This window comes from Buteo buteo, chromosome 7, assembly GCF_964188355.1.
Source record: "Buteo buteo chromosome 7, bButBut1.hap1.1, whole genome shotgun sequence".
NCBI lineage: Eukaryota > Metazoa > Chordata > Aves > Accipitriformes > Accipitridae > Buteo > Buteo buteo.
In genome coordinates, this window is record NC_134177.1 from 459,098 (window position 1) to 475,285 (window position 16,188).

Below are 16,188 nucleotides of genomic sequence, written 5' to 3' on the forward strand. Positions count from 1 at the left end.
AGTGTGTAGGGAATGAAAACATTTCCTTAACTAATATAAATTATTTACTACCTGTCCTGAAAGACTTATTTCAATGTATAATGGACAGTTAATAAACACTATTCGGGACATGATGTTAAAGAAATAAAACAAGCAAACAAAAAAATTAATACTACATAGCAACTGTCACTGATTACCATAGTACATTTATGTGGATATGAAGATTAAGAACCTGTGATAACCAGGGAGCTTTAAAGCTCAGATCGCCCAATGAACTTCTGTATTCCTTTCTTCAGTTTCAGCACTTGGTGATTTGTGATGTATGTTGTCTATAATGACTCTCTTACTGACTGCTATTCTGTGTCACAAGCTCAGATATGTAGATGTTCAGTGCTTTTAATCCTTTCCTTGTCTTACTTTTGACGGTTTTATTTAAAATTCATAGGCTTTTTTCTTTTTTGCCTGTTTTTGCTGTTGTGCAGCATGCAAGAAGGCTTCATATTTCAAGCTTAACCTAGAGAACCTTTTTTTAGAAAAATCAGTGGAAGTTTTCCAGCTTTACAACTCATGTTCCTCCTTATTGTTTGTCTCTTAAGAAGAGAAATGGGGAGTGCGTGTATATATATATATGTGTGTGTGTGTATGTGTATATATACACATATATTTTCCCCTCTCCTAACTTTGAGGGTAGAGGTCTTGAAAAAGAGCACCAGTATTTCCCCTAGGTTTTTCAGATCTGGTGCTGATAGTCTGCTGTAAAAGAGAAATGGTGGTGATTTCATGGTGAATTAGTGTGGGACAGGGTTCCATAAGGTTTGTTTGTATGTATGTTTGTTTGCAAGGGTGGTGCTGTAGTTGGTATTTGTTGACTGGTTAATAAAGCTGTCGTGATGCCATAATACCCAAATGCTGCAACTGTTTTCCAGTTTCAAAGGTATTTAAAGCTGTGATCTCTTTTTTGGTTGTACTTAATGGTTGGTTGTTTGCCCGTTACATAAATACGTATTTGCATTACAGTCTTCTTAAATACATGCATCTAAGTGGAAATAAAAGCTATCATCATGTCCCATACTAGTTCAGTTCAGAGCAAGTCTATCCAGCTATAGCCAAGCTTATTATGTAGTTTTAAACAGGAGTTGAATACAGGTTGAAACCCAAATGTTCCTCAAGGTTCTGTAGTGCTTTTTGCATCTTGTGATGAGTTTTTGTACTGTTGTGGATGCATTAAAAGCAATATCTAAGATGAATAGTTGTAGCTTAGTTATGTTTACATTAGTGAAGGTCACTGCAGGAAGTGCCATTTACGTGGACCTTAGACTTTGCTTGTATTGACAAAAAAGTCAGTATATATCAGAAAGGTAACTGGTACACAATACATTTATAGTTTTGTACTTTTCCATAAGAAAGCTACTGATACTTGAGCTGTCAAGTAAGGTATTTCCACATCTCTAAAGACACAGAAAAGATAGTACTGATGTAACATCATAAGCTATCAAGTGGTAATTTCTAGTTTACCAAAGTAAGTTAGTGCCTTTATTTTCAATTATGATTAAATATTATTTTTATACACCCATCGAAATTTTTAATCCTGTTTTTAATATATGTAAAAACTGTTTGTCTGCAGACAATATTAAATTATTTTTCTGGAAAAATAACATAATTACATGAGTGTAAGAGTAATTGTATGATTTTATTTTGAAAGGTGACACTTGTTTTATAAGTGCAAATGTTGTGCTAATATCGATTAACTTCCTGAAAGTGTACCTTGTCTTAGAGAGGACAGACAGGTTAGTGTGTTTTGAAGCAGTAGTCTTTCTAATAAGTATTTTGTATGGCTTGCAGGTTTTAAATGCACAGAGAGCTGGATACAAGGCAGCTATAGTTCACAATGTTGATTCTGATGACCTCATAAGCATGGGATCCAACGACAGTAAGTACAGGTATCACTTCTTCTCTCCTGTTTGAAAATCATTTCACCCACTAAAGTGTACAGTATTAAGATCAGTATAAAGTATTATGATGGACTCTCACCTAAAAAATCCCAAACAAAAACCCCCCACCAAAACAAAACAAAAAACACCAAAGAAACCAAAACAACAAAAAAAACCACCACCACCAAAAAAAACCAGAAGAAACCCCACCCCAACCAGAAATCCTCCTGCTTTTAACATTTTAAAATGGGAGATGTTCATGTAAGAACATACATGTATACTTGTGTATTATTTGTGGCATTAGGTTTATAAGTTCTCTCATTTTTTCTTTTGTTTTTCCTTTAAATTTTAGTTCAATTGTTCTGGGTTAGATGGTTAAATTTATGAGATAGTTACATGACTGATGAGGAAAATAGCTGATGTGTTGTTAATTAAGTAGAAATATAGGAAAAGTAAAAAAACCTACTCTTTTTGGAAGGAGATAAAACTTTAAAATATGACTTTTTAGTATTTGTTAGTGGTTCTGTTTTGCTGTTGCACTGTTGTGTACATTTTTCTGTTCCTTTGGACAAATGGATTCTAATTTCATATGAATACATACTGTATGTACATATTTTCAGTTTTTCAGTTGGAAGAAGAATGTTTAGAGACCAGTGCAACATTTTCTGATTGATTCTGATGCTAGCTCTTCCAATTTTAACCTTTCATGGGGTCAATATGTTCAGAACATCTTGTAATCTAGTCATAATGTTGGTTTTGTTTTATGGTATGTTTTTTTGTCTGTAGTGCTGTTATGACTTCCTTTGTAAAATTTGTTTATTTTGTCCAGTTTTTGAGCTTGCTCAATATGAAACAAGAACATAAATGAGAACAAAAAAAGTCCTCCCAAGTGGAAACACCATTGAGTAAACTAGGAAATGAACTTTCAACAAACTAAATGGCCTCTGAGTAGCCCAGAAAGCTATGTGAAAGTGGTTTTAATGAATTCCCAACCCGTGTGAATCTTATTTTCAGGTTTCACTGAGAAATCAAAATGTAGAACAAGTTCACAACAAATGCAGACTTGCATAGTGTGAGGTGACATTAAGCCATGTATGCTTTTGCCTTGGGGAACCTGAATGCTTTCATATTGACTAAACTCAGGATACTTTGACCCTTTAATGTGAAGTGTAAGTCAGAGGTGCAAATCAATATAAAATGAAGCCAAGGAGAAGGTTTTCTAGAATATGGGATTTATCTTTCAATAATTTTTCATTTGTGCTGCATCTTCTAAGCTTATTATTGCCTTCAGTAGTAAGCAGAGAAGGGGGAGACAGTTCCATCAAGTTTCTTGAGACTGAAATAAAGATGTGGGATTTACTTATTCTCTTTCCTTTCTTCTTTTTGACCTTTTCTAGCCACAGCTCTTTCCAGGGTGTTCATTATGTTTAGGGTGAAAGAGAGGGAAGAAAGATTAATTAAAATTTACAGTACAAGTTCACCAAATCATATAAGTTGCCAGAAATTCTGGAAATCAATGGAGCTGTGTGACTTTATCAAGTCTGAGTAAGAATGATATTCTGGTTAAACTTATTCTGATGATGCCTCTTTGTTTGTCAAAATATTTTGGTTTTATGCTCCCTTTAAATATTCCATTAAGAATTTTGATTTCTGTACCTGCAATCAAGTCCTTAGATATTCAGTAGGAAAAATAATGCCACTTCTTAATATGTTGTAAAGGGTGTAGCGTGCATGGGCGTCAGTCTATATGTCATTATGTTTAAATATGTCTTCATGTTGTGATATTCTCATAATGTTCAAGTCTTATGTCTTACGAATGCCCATAGAGTGTCTGCATAGTAATAGTTTTATTTTCCTGCTCTTTTTATACAGTTGAGGTTTTAAAGAAGATTGACATTCCTTCTGTCTTTATTGGTGAGACATCAGCTAATTCTCTTAAAGAAGAGTTTACTTATGAAAAGGGGTAAGTTACCATATATGCAGCTGTGTTATTCCTTGCATCAAGTCATTGCCTCTTTTTAATATTTACAGATTTAAGATAGGATGTTGTGATGACAGAGGCTATAGGTATTCCAGGTGAAACCTTGTGCCCGAGAGCAATGGGCAGAAAGCATTTTAAAAATTAATATAAATTGCCTTCCTGCAAGAGGGTTACGGTATATTTATCAAATGTTACTCCTTTAATTTTCATACAGTGTTAAATGTATGAGTTTAGCTAATGATCTAGGAATCACAGAAGTGTTTGTGAGAGTATGCGTATTTCAGGTATAAGGATGTGTTCTTTTTACAATATATGTCAGTTCTCATTGAAGTCAGATGCTGGTCTTTAACAAAAATAATTAATCCTTTATTGATAGTTCTAGAACAAGTCAGAGAACTTCCTGTGCTAGGTGAATCTGCAGGATGCATTTAAGATGATTCTGACAGGATACATGATTAGGTTTGCACTGCTTCTGTTCCGCATTTAAGTTTAAAACTTTAAAAACAAAAGCATTGCAAGGACAAGATAGTTAAAATACATACCTTGAATAGAATGGAAAAGGAGGTGTGTTTCCTATTACTAGCCTAATGATCTTGCTTCTTCAGGTCTCTCTGACGTCCTTTCACTAAATTAATCAGAAGAACAAGATTGTGTCATGCTTAAGTAGTCACCTTGCTGATGAAATTACTTGATAAGTCAAGTGTGACTCCACATGAATAGTGGTTATAGAACTAATAATGTTTTTCTACATTGTGCCTTCTCAGGTGTTTCTGACTGCTTGTGCCAACAGAATAATAGTGCAATTTTACTTCCTTAAGTATCAATAAATACTAGTATTCAGATGTCCAGTTGCCAGCATCCATATCAGGTTCTCTAGGAAGATTTTTGGTTGTTGTACTGTAATTTATTGATTCTGTAGAGGACAAAGGGTGCACTTTACCATGCTTCATGATTTGAAACTAAACCTCCCGTATAATCCAAAACGCTTTAGTAAATAAGAATGATTTTGCACTATCTTTGATTGTCTTGTTATATTTTTCTCATTCTGCTATCAAAGCAGCTACGACATTGTTTTCCTGGTTGCTTTAGATTTATTTATGATTTAAGTCAGTAAGTAGTTTTAACTCCAAAAATGTTCGAAGAAACATTGTTTTATCCTTTTATTTAATTGACTTCATGTTATGTGGATATCAGCTGAATTTTCTATGTTGTTGTGCACAGGTAGATATTCCTTTAGTGTTTCTAGTGATGACCTTTTATTTTAATGGGTTTTTTTCATTGTATTTATTCTTTAATTCATTGTTCATTAAATTCTAACCTATTAGAAAGTGTTATCTTTTTCTCCCCACAGTGGCCATGTTGTGTTAATCCCAGAGTTCAGTCTTCCTTTGGAGTACTACTTAATCCCTTTCTTAATAATAGTAGGGATCTGTCTTATTCTCATCGTCATATTTATGGTAAGTTCCTTCTTTTAATAAGATTTTTTTTTTCTTTCAAACAAATCATCACAGAATTGTCACTTACTGAAGTTAAATGAAGGGGTATTGTAAAGGAACAGCGAAAGCTTTGTGTACTGTACATACCTATACCATGCTTATCTGTAATCCTTTATTTTCTCAGTACGATACACAGGTGCAGAATTTGGGCAAAGGGATATCAGGAGCCCTTGGGATGTTCTGTCTGGCATATAACTACTTAGAAAGAATTGTCCCTACTGCTACTCTTCTACCACACAAGCACTTTCTTTGTTGCCCCATAAAGAATGACCTGTCCTTGTGCTCTCAAACACTGAGAGTATGTCCCACCTCACCAAACTTGTACTACTTAATAAACATTAGTTCCACTGTTCCACAGTGCATGTCTCACCTTTTTTTACTGCAGGTATAGTAATCAGTCAGCAAGCTCAGAACCTGTTACAGCATATAGCATATACATTACCTATAGAGGTTCTCAGTTGGGCATGTCTCCTATAAAGGTAAAATAATATAGCTATATATTATTTCAGAATACTGGCATCCCACTTTTTGGAGTCTCTGCTGGTCTCTGACCAATTTATTATTTTACCTTTTGTTAAAAATCAAGTAATGCATCAACTGTTCTATAACATTTTCTTAAAATAGTTCTTTCTGTGTTAGTGGTTTTTGCACTGCAAGTTATGTATTTCATAACACTTAAGTGTGAAGTTGGCTTTAGCATAAATCCTGGGCATGCTTGGCACAATCCAAATTGCAGCAGCTGTCTGAAAACAAAGCAGAAGCGATCAACTTGAGGTGATGTAAAATTCACCAATGCTTTGTCTGACTTTATGGTGATAACCTTGATCATAGAGGACTTTGTTTCAGTTAATTAGGTGAACGTATATCCTTATCTTTGTATCCTGAAGGTCAGCAGTTTGAGGTAAGGAGAGATGGTATTTCTAAAGGAGAGTGGTCACCAGGGATAATATTCTGTGAACATCTGTTGTTCTGAGACCGTCAGTATTCCAACTTGAGCTTCACTGATAATCTGCTTATAGTGCATCTAAGTTGAAAATCAAGCAAAATATTGGTAATCTAAGAAATGGAATGAAGAAGGCTATGAAAGTAGTATCATTTTGAAAGTCATAAGTACTGGCTTTGCACCCTGTCAAGATATGGTGTGAAGCACTGATCCATTATTTTTTAGAAGGATACTAATTGGTGAATGAAGAGAAAGGCAATAAGAATAGTTAGGGGATCTCTTTTATTAAAAGTGATTTAGAAGGTCACTGGTTGTCATGGTTTAACCCCAGCCAACAACTAAGCACCATGCAGCTGCTCGCTCACTCCCCCTGCCCTGAGTGGGATGCGGGAGAGAATTGGGGTGGGGGGGGAAGTAAAACTTGTGGGTTGAGATAAGAACAGGAGATGGCTGATGTTACTGTGAGACCTCTCTCGGTTATTGTCAACAATCTTGGGGAATTTGGAGAGGTTCCCATTGACTGGAAGCTAGCAAATGTTATTTGCCCTTTTTTCAAGAAGGTGAAAAAGGAAGACCCTGGTAATTATAGGCTTGTCAGTCTCACTTCATTGCCTGGTAAAATTATAGAGAAAATTATTCTGGGAGTTCCTGAGAAGCTCTTGAAAGACGATGTGGTCATCAGTCAAAGCTGTCATGGGTTCACGAAGGGAAATTCAGTCCTTACTAACTTAATATCCTTTTATAACAAGGTTACCCACCTAGTGGATGAAGGGAAGGCAGTAAATGTGTGAGGTTGTGGGGTTTTGGGTTTCTTTGTTTTTGAGTTATGTTTTGGTTTGGTTTGAGGTTTTTTTGTTGTTTTTTTGTTTGTTTGTGTTTTGAAGCAAAGCTTTTGATACTGGCTTTTACAGTATCCTTCTGGACAAAATGTCTACTATAGAGCTAGACACGTACACAATAAGATGGGTGAACAATTGGCTGAAGGATTAGGCTCAGAGTTGTAGTAAATGGGGTAACATCTGGCTGGCAGCCAGTCATTAGTAGTGTTCACCAGGATTCAACTTCACGACCAGTTCTTTTCAATGTTTCTATCAGTGACCTGGACACAGGAGTTGAGTACACACTAAGTAACTTTGCCAGTGGTACTAACTTGGGAGACGTTGTTTCCCTTGAGTGTAGAGAGGCCTTAAGAGAGAGATCTTGATAGATGAGAGCACTGGACAATTAATTGGTGTGGTGAACTTGATCCCAGGGAGGTTCCAGGTTGGATTTGGTCCTCATTAATTTGTGGGTTTGGCCCTGCTTCTTCCAGGAAATCTTGTTTTTAACGAAGAAATGAATGTGGGACTCTCTGATTGTGACCAAGTATCTGAATTACAGCAGAAAATCTGCAGTTTATGCATACAGCTCGTAGTTTAGCTGGGGTAGAAAGAGTCTGAACTAACAGTTTAGATCCAAATATGCTTAAAAATTGAGGCCAGGTATGATGCAGGATAAATAAATTTTATTTTGTCAAAACCAATTACAGTTTCAAATGGTCCTATTAATATTTTTCCGTAATATACATACATTCATACTTTTAAAAAAATAATCTGAAGTATATCAGTGCCTTTCAGGGATTCCTAAAGTGAGAGATATTAATGCTGTTTTAATATTGTCTCAATGTTTACCTTATCCACAGTGTAGGTAGGTATAGAGCACCTCTGCAAATTTCAAAAGACTTGTTAGTGTGTATACTTTGGTTGAGCCCTTCTTGTTTGTTTGTCTGTCATTGTATTTGAAAAGAATGTTCTATCACAGGTGCTAGAATTAGAAACTGAATGGAAATAGCATTAGGGACTATTAAGAAAATGAAAACAGAATCTTGAAGACAGCAAGTAACTAGGGCTTGAAGTAACCCCTTTACTCCTCCCCAAACTACATCCAGATACTATGAAAACAGTTCTGATGAACATGGGAATAATCCTCGAAAAGAGCTGTAATGATCTAAAACTGCAAGCAAAAATCAGTCAAACTTGATGAGTTGTGTTTTTGCTCTGAAATGTGCCATCCTACTGTGCATGGGCCTCAGTAGAGGATTGCAGCAATGGCCATTATTTTATATAGTATGGACAGTTTTTTTTTTCTCTTTCCTTTCTAAAAAAGCTTGTGTATTTTCAGTTTCAAGTGTGATCATCCAGAACATCCTTCAGACTTGTGTGGCTTCATCCTTGAGTCCAGGCAAAGGAAGAGGCGATTCAGTTTGAGCTGGGGGTTCCCTTTTGACTAACTTACTGTGAAGACTCATAAATCAAAACTTTTATTGCTCTTTTATTGTTTTAACTTACTGTTCACATTGTCTTACTTATGTCTGTTTCCAGATCACAAAATTCGTGCAAGACAGACACAGAGCAAGAAGGAATCGGCTTAGGAAGGATCAGCTTAAGAAACTTCCTGTACATAAATTTAAGAAAGGCAAGTGGATCATTCTTTGTTGAACTAATTAGACCCCATTGTTTTTAACACCAAAAGACCTCTAAATTGAGACTGTTTTTAGTTTTGGAGATAATTTTGGGTGCTTTTGAAATAGATAGTAGAGTTTGGAGTGAAAGCACACAAAAAGTTTGACTTGACCCTGTTCTCACTGAAATAGAGGAGTTCTAACATTTCTTTAATTGAAGCAGAACAGACACCATATGCAGACTGTGACTGAGAATTAAAATGTTGCTTAGTAAACCACAAAATCAGTACAGAAATTCCACAAAACTGCCTTTGTTGCGCTGTCATTAACAGTGACTGCAGCAGTCAGTCACTGTGATACATTATTTCCGTTATTTGGGAGTCCCACCTGGAGTACTGCATCCAGCTGGGAGTCCTCAGTACAAGGAAGACATGGACCTGCTGGAGTAGGTCCAGAGGAGGCCATGAAGATGATCCGAGGGCTGGAACACCTTTGCTCTGAGGACAGGCTGAGAGAGTTGGTGGTGTTCAGCCTGGAGGAGAGAAGGCTCCAGGGAGATCTTCTTGTGGCCTTTCAATATGTAAAGGGGGCTTATAAGAAAGATGGAGAGAGACTTTTTAGTAGGGCCTGTTGCAATAGGACAAGGGGTAATGGTTTTAAACTAAAAGAGGGTAGATTCAGAGTAGATATAAGGAGGAAATTTTTTACAATGAAGGTGGTGAGGCACTGGAACAGGTTGCCCAGAGAGGTGGTGGCTGCCCCATCCCTGGAAGTGTTCAAGGCCAGGTCTGATGGGGCTCTGAGCAACCTGGTCTAGTAGAAGGCGTCCCTGCCCAGGGCAGGGGGGGTTGGAACTAGGTGATCTTTAAGGTCCCTTCCAACCCAAACCATTCTGTGATTCTATGATTGTTTGTCTGGAAACTGATAAATACTAGTCGCATGTAAGTTGTCTGAAATTGTAGAGACTATAAAAACAAAACTGTCTTGTGGGTATAATTGATCTGCTTTTCCAGAGGAGTGGTCCTTTCATTCAATCACAATAATTCTGCGAGGGCAAGAGTGACTCAAATTTAATATGAAAATACTTGCTGTTGTGATTCTTTGTAGTGATTCATTTTATGCAAGATCTAATGATAAGATGAGGAATAAAGATGTAGTAAGTTACTTTATTCAATGAAATAGAAAAGCTGCCTTAAGTCCTTCTCTGTTGAAGTCTACTCTTCTAAAGTAAAAAATAATCTGCTACTTTTCTTCGCCATTTTGTTTTTTTTTAAATGGGTTACCATTTTACCATCTGATTGTTTGTTCATATGAGCTATTGCAAGGTAGGAGAAGAAAAGGTGGAAAAAGTACTTAATTGAAATGATTGATTACTACATAACACGTGTCTAGAGAATGTATTTGCTGAGGCACAAAGACCATGTTAGGGGATATGCCTGGATTCAAGGATAGAATTGCTTACTGTTCTTTGCCCTTGATAAAGCCAACCTGCATTATTAATGACATTGCTCTCACTTTGTGCAAAGCAGATGTTCAGTTTGAGTGGATACAGTATTTGTGCAATGTTAGTCAGCCTCATAGAAAGAAAAAAATTTTAAAAAGTATTTTCCTCTGCAAGGTTGACTGAACCTTGCTGTAGTGACCTATTGTTACAGATTTAAAATTAACTCTAAAAAATTATCTTAAGCCAATAAAGCTAATATTAACTTTGTTTCCTCTTACTGATTCCCTGTGCAACCTAATTAGAATAAAAATACAAAGTAAATTATGTTGTACTTTAAAGAGAAATTTGCAAGGAAAAAGTTGCTTCAATGAAGTCAGTTAATGTCTTTTTCATTTTTTTGTATGCATCTGTAATAACTCTCAGAATTACATGACTAAGTAGCCAGTGTATGAAAATATCTCATTGCTGTTTTCCTTATTCTCCTTCCTCTTTGCTTTTGCTGAATATTACACAATATGAATTGTTTGGAGCTCAGTCAGTCATTTTAAAGTAAACCTGGCTGTAAATATCCAGGTATTCACTGCATTCAGTGGCTTAAGAAAAAAAGAAAAAGCTTTTTTTTTCAACTAGGATTTCAGTTTCTTTAAGGAAATGATCACTTTGACTCTACTGCTATGAAATTAAACACTTACATTACTTTAAGTCCTTTTACTAAAAGGACAAAATTTGACCCAGTGCTTGCAGTATGTTACCTTTGGCAATTACAATAAAAATATATTGCTTCATGCTTCTTTGTGAAAGATAGGATTTCTCAAGACATTATTGCAAAATCCATTCACTTCCATCTTGATGATATATCCAAATGACCTTACCTTTTGCTTTGGAAGGATGGGTGAAAGTAGCTCCTGTGGACTATAATGCTGGTTTTAGGAGTGCTGGATTTTCTTTTGTCTCCAGTGTATTCTTAAAAATCTGTTTGTATTAAAAGAGATTGAAATGTTAGTCAAATACTGAAGCTAAGACACCATAGATACTAGTTCTTCTCTTTCTTGCACTGCTTTTTGTATCATGAATCACTGCCTAATAAATGGTTTCACTGCGCTGTAAAAGGTTTTTTAAGGGAAAGCTGGCTTTAGTGGATTTCTAGAATTTAATTGGTTGATAGGCAAATAATGATGTAATGAAGATGATTCTTCTGTAGGGGTTGTTGCACTCTGACATTCCTAAAGAGTTGTTAACACAGGAAATACATGAGTCATCTCTAAATAGGATTTGAGTCAAATACCACTGTAATACATGGGAATTTTTTACTAATTTCAGTAGGCTTTAGATCAGGCAGTTAGCATTTCTGTAATGAGTAAAGAATGCAGTAACAAAAGATGTGGCATTGACTATCTTTGCAAAGTCCTAATCAACAAGCCTTGCCTTTGAATAATTCCTCAGAATGCAGCGTACCCTATATTAAAATCTGTTTACTACACCAAGAGTATTGGGGGAGTTGTTTTGTTGTGGTTCCTTACAAAATGGATTACATTTTGGTCATACAAAAGTTAGTGGGAGTTGATATCTTTTGTACGATGTCTTTATAACAAAAGTGAACACAGCAAAAAAGACAAATCCATTTAATGTGCCTGTAATTTGATCATTAGCAAATGTGACAATTCTGAAAATAATAGCTTAGAAAAAAATACAGGTTAGAAATTTTGTGAATTGGTATATATTGTAGAATTTATTTTTGGAAATATATAATATTATTTGCAAGCTAGCTTGACTTTACACTAAAATGGAATCTCAGCCAAGACTGAAAAGATTTTAGATCTTAACTGCAATGAAATTACACTGTAACCTCTCACTCTGTAGAAAAGAAAATATCATAAATTTAGTGAAGATAGAATGCTGCAAAAGAGAGAGATATTTGGGCATATTATTAAGAACTTAAAAATGAACAAAGCAATTTTTTTCTACATTTGAGCATCAAAAGTTAGGATCCTAAATGAGTGGTTAGATACCTGATAAAGAATACAGAATTTGGGAGTTGCTACATCCAAAAGACTTCTGAAAGTGGAGCTGTTTGGTTAGGTGTTTATGAAAGAAGAGCTTAACTTTAGACAGTCAGCTTTTAAATGCTTTATGTACACGTGGAAAAAAGCCCCAACAAGTACTCTTACAGCTTATTCTTTGTCACGTTTTTTAAGCAAATACATATTTTTAAGTATTGAATTTTTATGTACTTATATATCAATCTGCATATAAAGATATGATTGAGCAATAGTGGGAAATAGATGTATCTCAATGCCTTTTAAAAATCTGCTCTGGAGTAAGTGCAGTTCTGTGTTTTACTAGGTATTCCTAAATTGATTTTTTTACCCTGCAAATGGGATTGTAACTGATCTAATTACTGTTCATTACTGACCCATCTGCTTGACTGCACAGTACAGTTAGGGTCTAACAGAGAAAACAAGTCATAAGGTCTACCGAAGTCTTGGCAGTTTTATTTTCTGCATTTTTCATTGTTCCAAAGTACACATATATGTGGATGGGTAATTCTGTGTTCCTGAAAATATTTTATTTATTTATATGTGCCAAGTAGTTAGAAGATAACTTTTCTTACTAAAGACTTTTCATACACAGTTTATATAAGCAAGATACTTCCTTTTTTTCCCTGATTTTTGGTGGTTCTGAGCCAGCTTCTAAAATACAGTTAACGGGTATTTGAGAAAGTTGTCTGCAAAGTGTCCCTTTTAAAAATTAAATCTTCTGTTCTTTGAGGGTCATGTAGTCAAGGAGGTGAAGCTAACTAGGAGACTAATCAAAGAGGCTCCAGGATTCCGAGAGAAATCATACAGGTCTCAGCACTGAGGAGGGCTGGCATTTCTGGTCCTGGCTGCTGTGTGGGCTTGCCTTCCTTCCCCAAGCCACAATGAGAGCAAGAATCTGGGTAATAGTGTTAATTAATTTGTGTGATGACCTGTTGGAGAAATGCAGCAGATGGACTGCAGTGGGTGGATGCAGTGGGTGCAGGTGAAGCAGCTGGGCTGAGAGCTTGTTGCAGATTACTGTACAGTGAAAGATGGGGCTGTGAAGCTGGGGGAGGCAGCCTGGGATACGTAGCCTTGGCAAGAGTCAGAGGAATATCTTTCTTGCAGTTAGCCAGTATGGGGTCAGGTACACCTGTGGCCTCCATGTTTGACAACTTTAGCATTGGCCTTACTGAGAAAACTTTATCAGTATTTACCCAGCCTAGCAGTGGATGTGATGCTTTACCACTCCATCTTTTTTTTTTTTTTTTTTTTTTTTTCCTGAATGTGCTGTTCTTCATTTGCCAGGGGGTGCCTTAGTGAGATCAGCCTAGTCAAGAACAGTGTGCTATCATTTTTTAGGACTTTCTTACACATGTTGAATGACTAGTGGGGGAAAAAAAGATAGCTGTATTATTTGAAGGTGGTTTTTTTCTGAGATATGATGCCCTTGACAGTACTGACTAATGGTTGACATTCATTTGTGTTGAACATAACAATGTGCTGATTATAAATGATCCATAAAAATGGTTTGACTAATAGAAACAACGGAGAGAAGGAACGTCACGGCAAAAGAGGAAGTGATTTTTTAGGAAAGCTATAGCTGAAATACTTCACTGTGTTACATTAGACGAAAACTCGTACTTCGGTGATGCAGGTCTGGCAGTGGTGAACTCCATGTAATATCTCTGACTTTTCCTGCCTGCCCATGAGGCATTTTTCTTTCTCCTGCTTTTCCTTTATCTTCTCTTGTTGTTGTATAGTAACTATCAGGAAAACTGTGTTGATAAGTGGTCCTCATGCCCACTGTGCTTATTTTCTGAAATGCCAAATTACAGCAATGTTATTTTCCAATGGTGGCCATCAGCTTTGCCTTTATGTTGAATAATATATATTAAGAAAAATAACATGAATCACATTTCACAGACCTTCTGTGCTACCACAGAAGCCCTTGGAATTTATCTTTTGAGAAACATGAGAATTTGGTTTTAATCATGGACTTCTGTTACTTGGAGAATAGACCTATGAACTAGGAGATCCTGAGTTGCAACTTCTACTCTGATTTACTGTATGCCAGGATAAAATAATTATAATCTCTGTCTGCTTTCTTTTCCATCCCTATAAAGTAGGATTGAGAATATTTACTTTGCAGTGCTCTTGTTGAAATTGAGTACTTAGTATTGATAGAGCATTGCAACATTATGATACTTTTTTTCATTAATCTTCCTTTTATTGCCTTTATGATTTAAAAAAAAAATTGTAATGAAAGCAATGTAATTCATGCATATGTACTAATCCCTGTAGTTTACCTTTGCTGATAGTGAAGCACATTGTGTGCTCCTTCACTTTCTCTGCAGTCTTGCCTCCCTTCTTTTTTCCCTGTCAAACCACTAGCTTTAGCAAACCTGTAATTTAAACAATTTGCTGTGTCTTTGTTAATTGTACCCATACTGCTGGCTGGCTGGTTTATTTTGTGTGATCTATAATAATGCAGAAGTCAGGTAGTAGGTAACACAAGACCTTACTGCATTAGAGGTCAGTCCATTATTACATAGGCGTGAATAGTTTTTAGCATCTATCTTACATCCACAAATAGAGAAATCCTTTTAATAACATGAAGAACTCACCTAAGGATATCTTATGTGCCTTGGTTTCATATCTGCTATATAATTGAGTACTATTTAAAATATTTTGTTGGTTTTATACCTTTGGAAGAGAGGAAGTTTAGAAGTTCTTGCTCTGTTTTTTTTTTTATTTTAAAGTGGAAGTGTTAGGCACAGGCAAAAGATCGATTCAGTAGAAATTCTGTCATGGTCACCATAAAATATGAGAAATAAGTGTAACCAATATTTTGGAAAAATGAGAGGGCTCATTTTGCATTCCTTTCCTTATTTGGCGAGTTTAGGTTGCACAGGGAATACAAAAGCAAGCCTTATGAATGAGGTAAGAAAAGAACTGTATGCAAGTAGGCTTCCCTTACCACCTTCCAAATATATACTTAGTACCACAATGGATAGCCCTTCACATGCTGTATGTTCCTTCTGTTTTCATCTCTAATAGATGCCAAGTTTCCATTTTTTGTGTAGTACTTCTGAAATATTGAAGTCCTTAAGAAAAAAAATTGTTTTAGCAGAACCGCAACACATGACAGTCATAATCCTGTGTAAGATCCTGTTCCATATTTTCCATCCTGTAGAACAGAGATTCTAGATAAACAACACCAGGTGTTGTATGTATTTTTAAAAAAATTGACAGCACCTTTAGAAAAGCCCAGAATAGAACTATTTCCATAACATGCTTTATACTGAAAATTTTTAAGTCTACAGAATGTTAGTTGCTGTAGACTTCAGAGAATTGTGTGCACAACAATACGGGATTCTATAGTAAAATAATTCCCTGCACTACAAAAATCAATCATGTGTGATTTTGATTTTTTTATATCATAGTCAATGATATTTTGACATGGGAATGATGCAAAAGGTACTTGCCAATAATGCAGCTAAGCACAAATTTAGATAACAGCCCTATTGTTAATGAGCTGGCTCAGTTATTAGCTAACTTTTATTAACATCTAAAAAAGAAGGCTTGCAAAAATCCTGAATCAAGGCAGAGGAGCACTTGCCTTCTATTCTGGTAATGTAGAATATAAGCCGTGTCCTTATTTAAAAGCTGAAGCTACAGTTATTTCTATATGAATGTAGGAATGCTATTAGGCTACTACTGTAATTCTTCAGTTTGTTTTTTATGATTTTTTTTTCTTAATGAGAAAGTATTTAAACATGATCAAGACTAATCATGCGAGTTAAAGATTGTTTACAGACTAAAAGGGAGAAGCTGTTACACTGCATTTATTTGACTGGCAGGTTTCTGCATTTTGGAATTAAAAATGCTTAAGATTTTTTTTAACATCTACAAAGAAAGTTTGGGGTTTTTTCTCAGCAAAGTATATTGTTACA

The 16,188-nt window shown here is 35.7% G+C and overlaps 1 protein-coding gene across 2 annotated transcripts in view; it reads left to right on the plus strand.

Annotated features, from left to right (window-relative positions):
• RNF13 (ring finger protein 13) overlaps positions 1–16,188 on the plus strand; it is a 44,689-nt gene that overhangs the window by 18,396 nt on the left and 10,105 nt on the right. For both annotated transcript variants that reach the window (XM_075031162.1, XM_075031163.1), the window contains exons 5-8: positions 1,822–1,909; positions 3,783–3,873; positions 5,243–5,348; positions 8,691–8,784. In XM_075031162.1, coding sequence (XP_074887263.1) covers positions 1,822–1,909; positions 3,783–3,873; positions 5,243–5,348; positions 8,691–8,784 — 379 coding nt within the window. The remainder of the gene's footprint in view (positions 1–1,821; positions 1,910–3,782; positions 3,874–5,242; positions 5,349–8,690; positions 8,785–16,188) is intronic.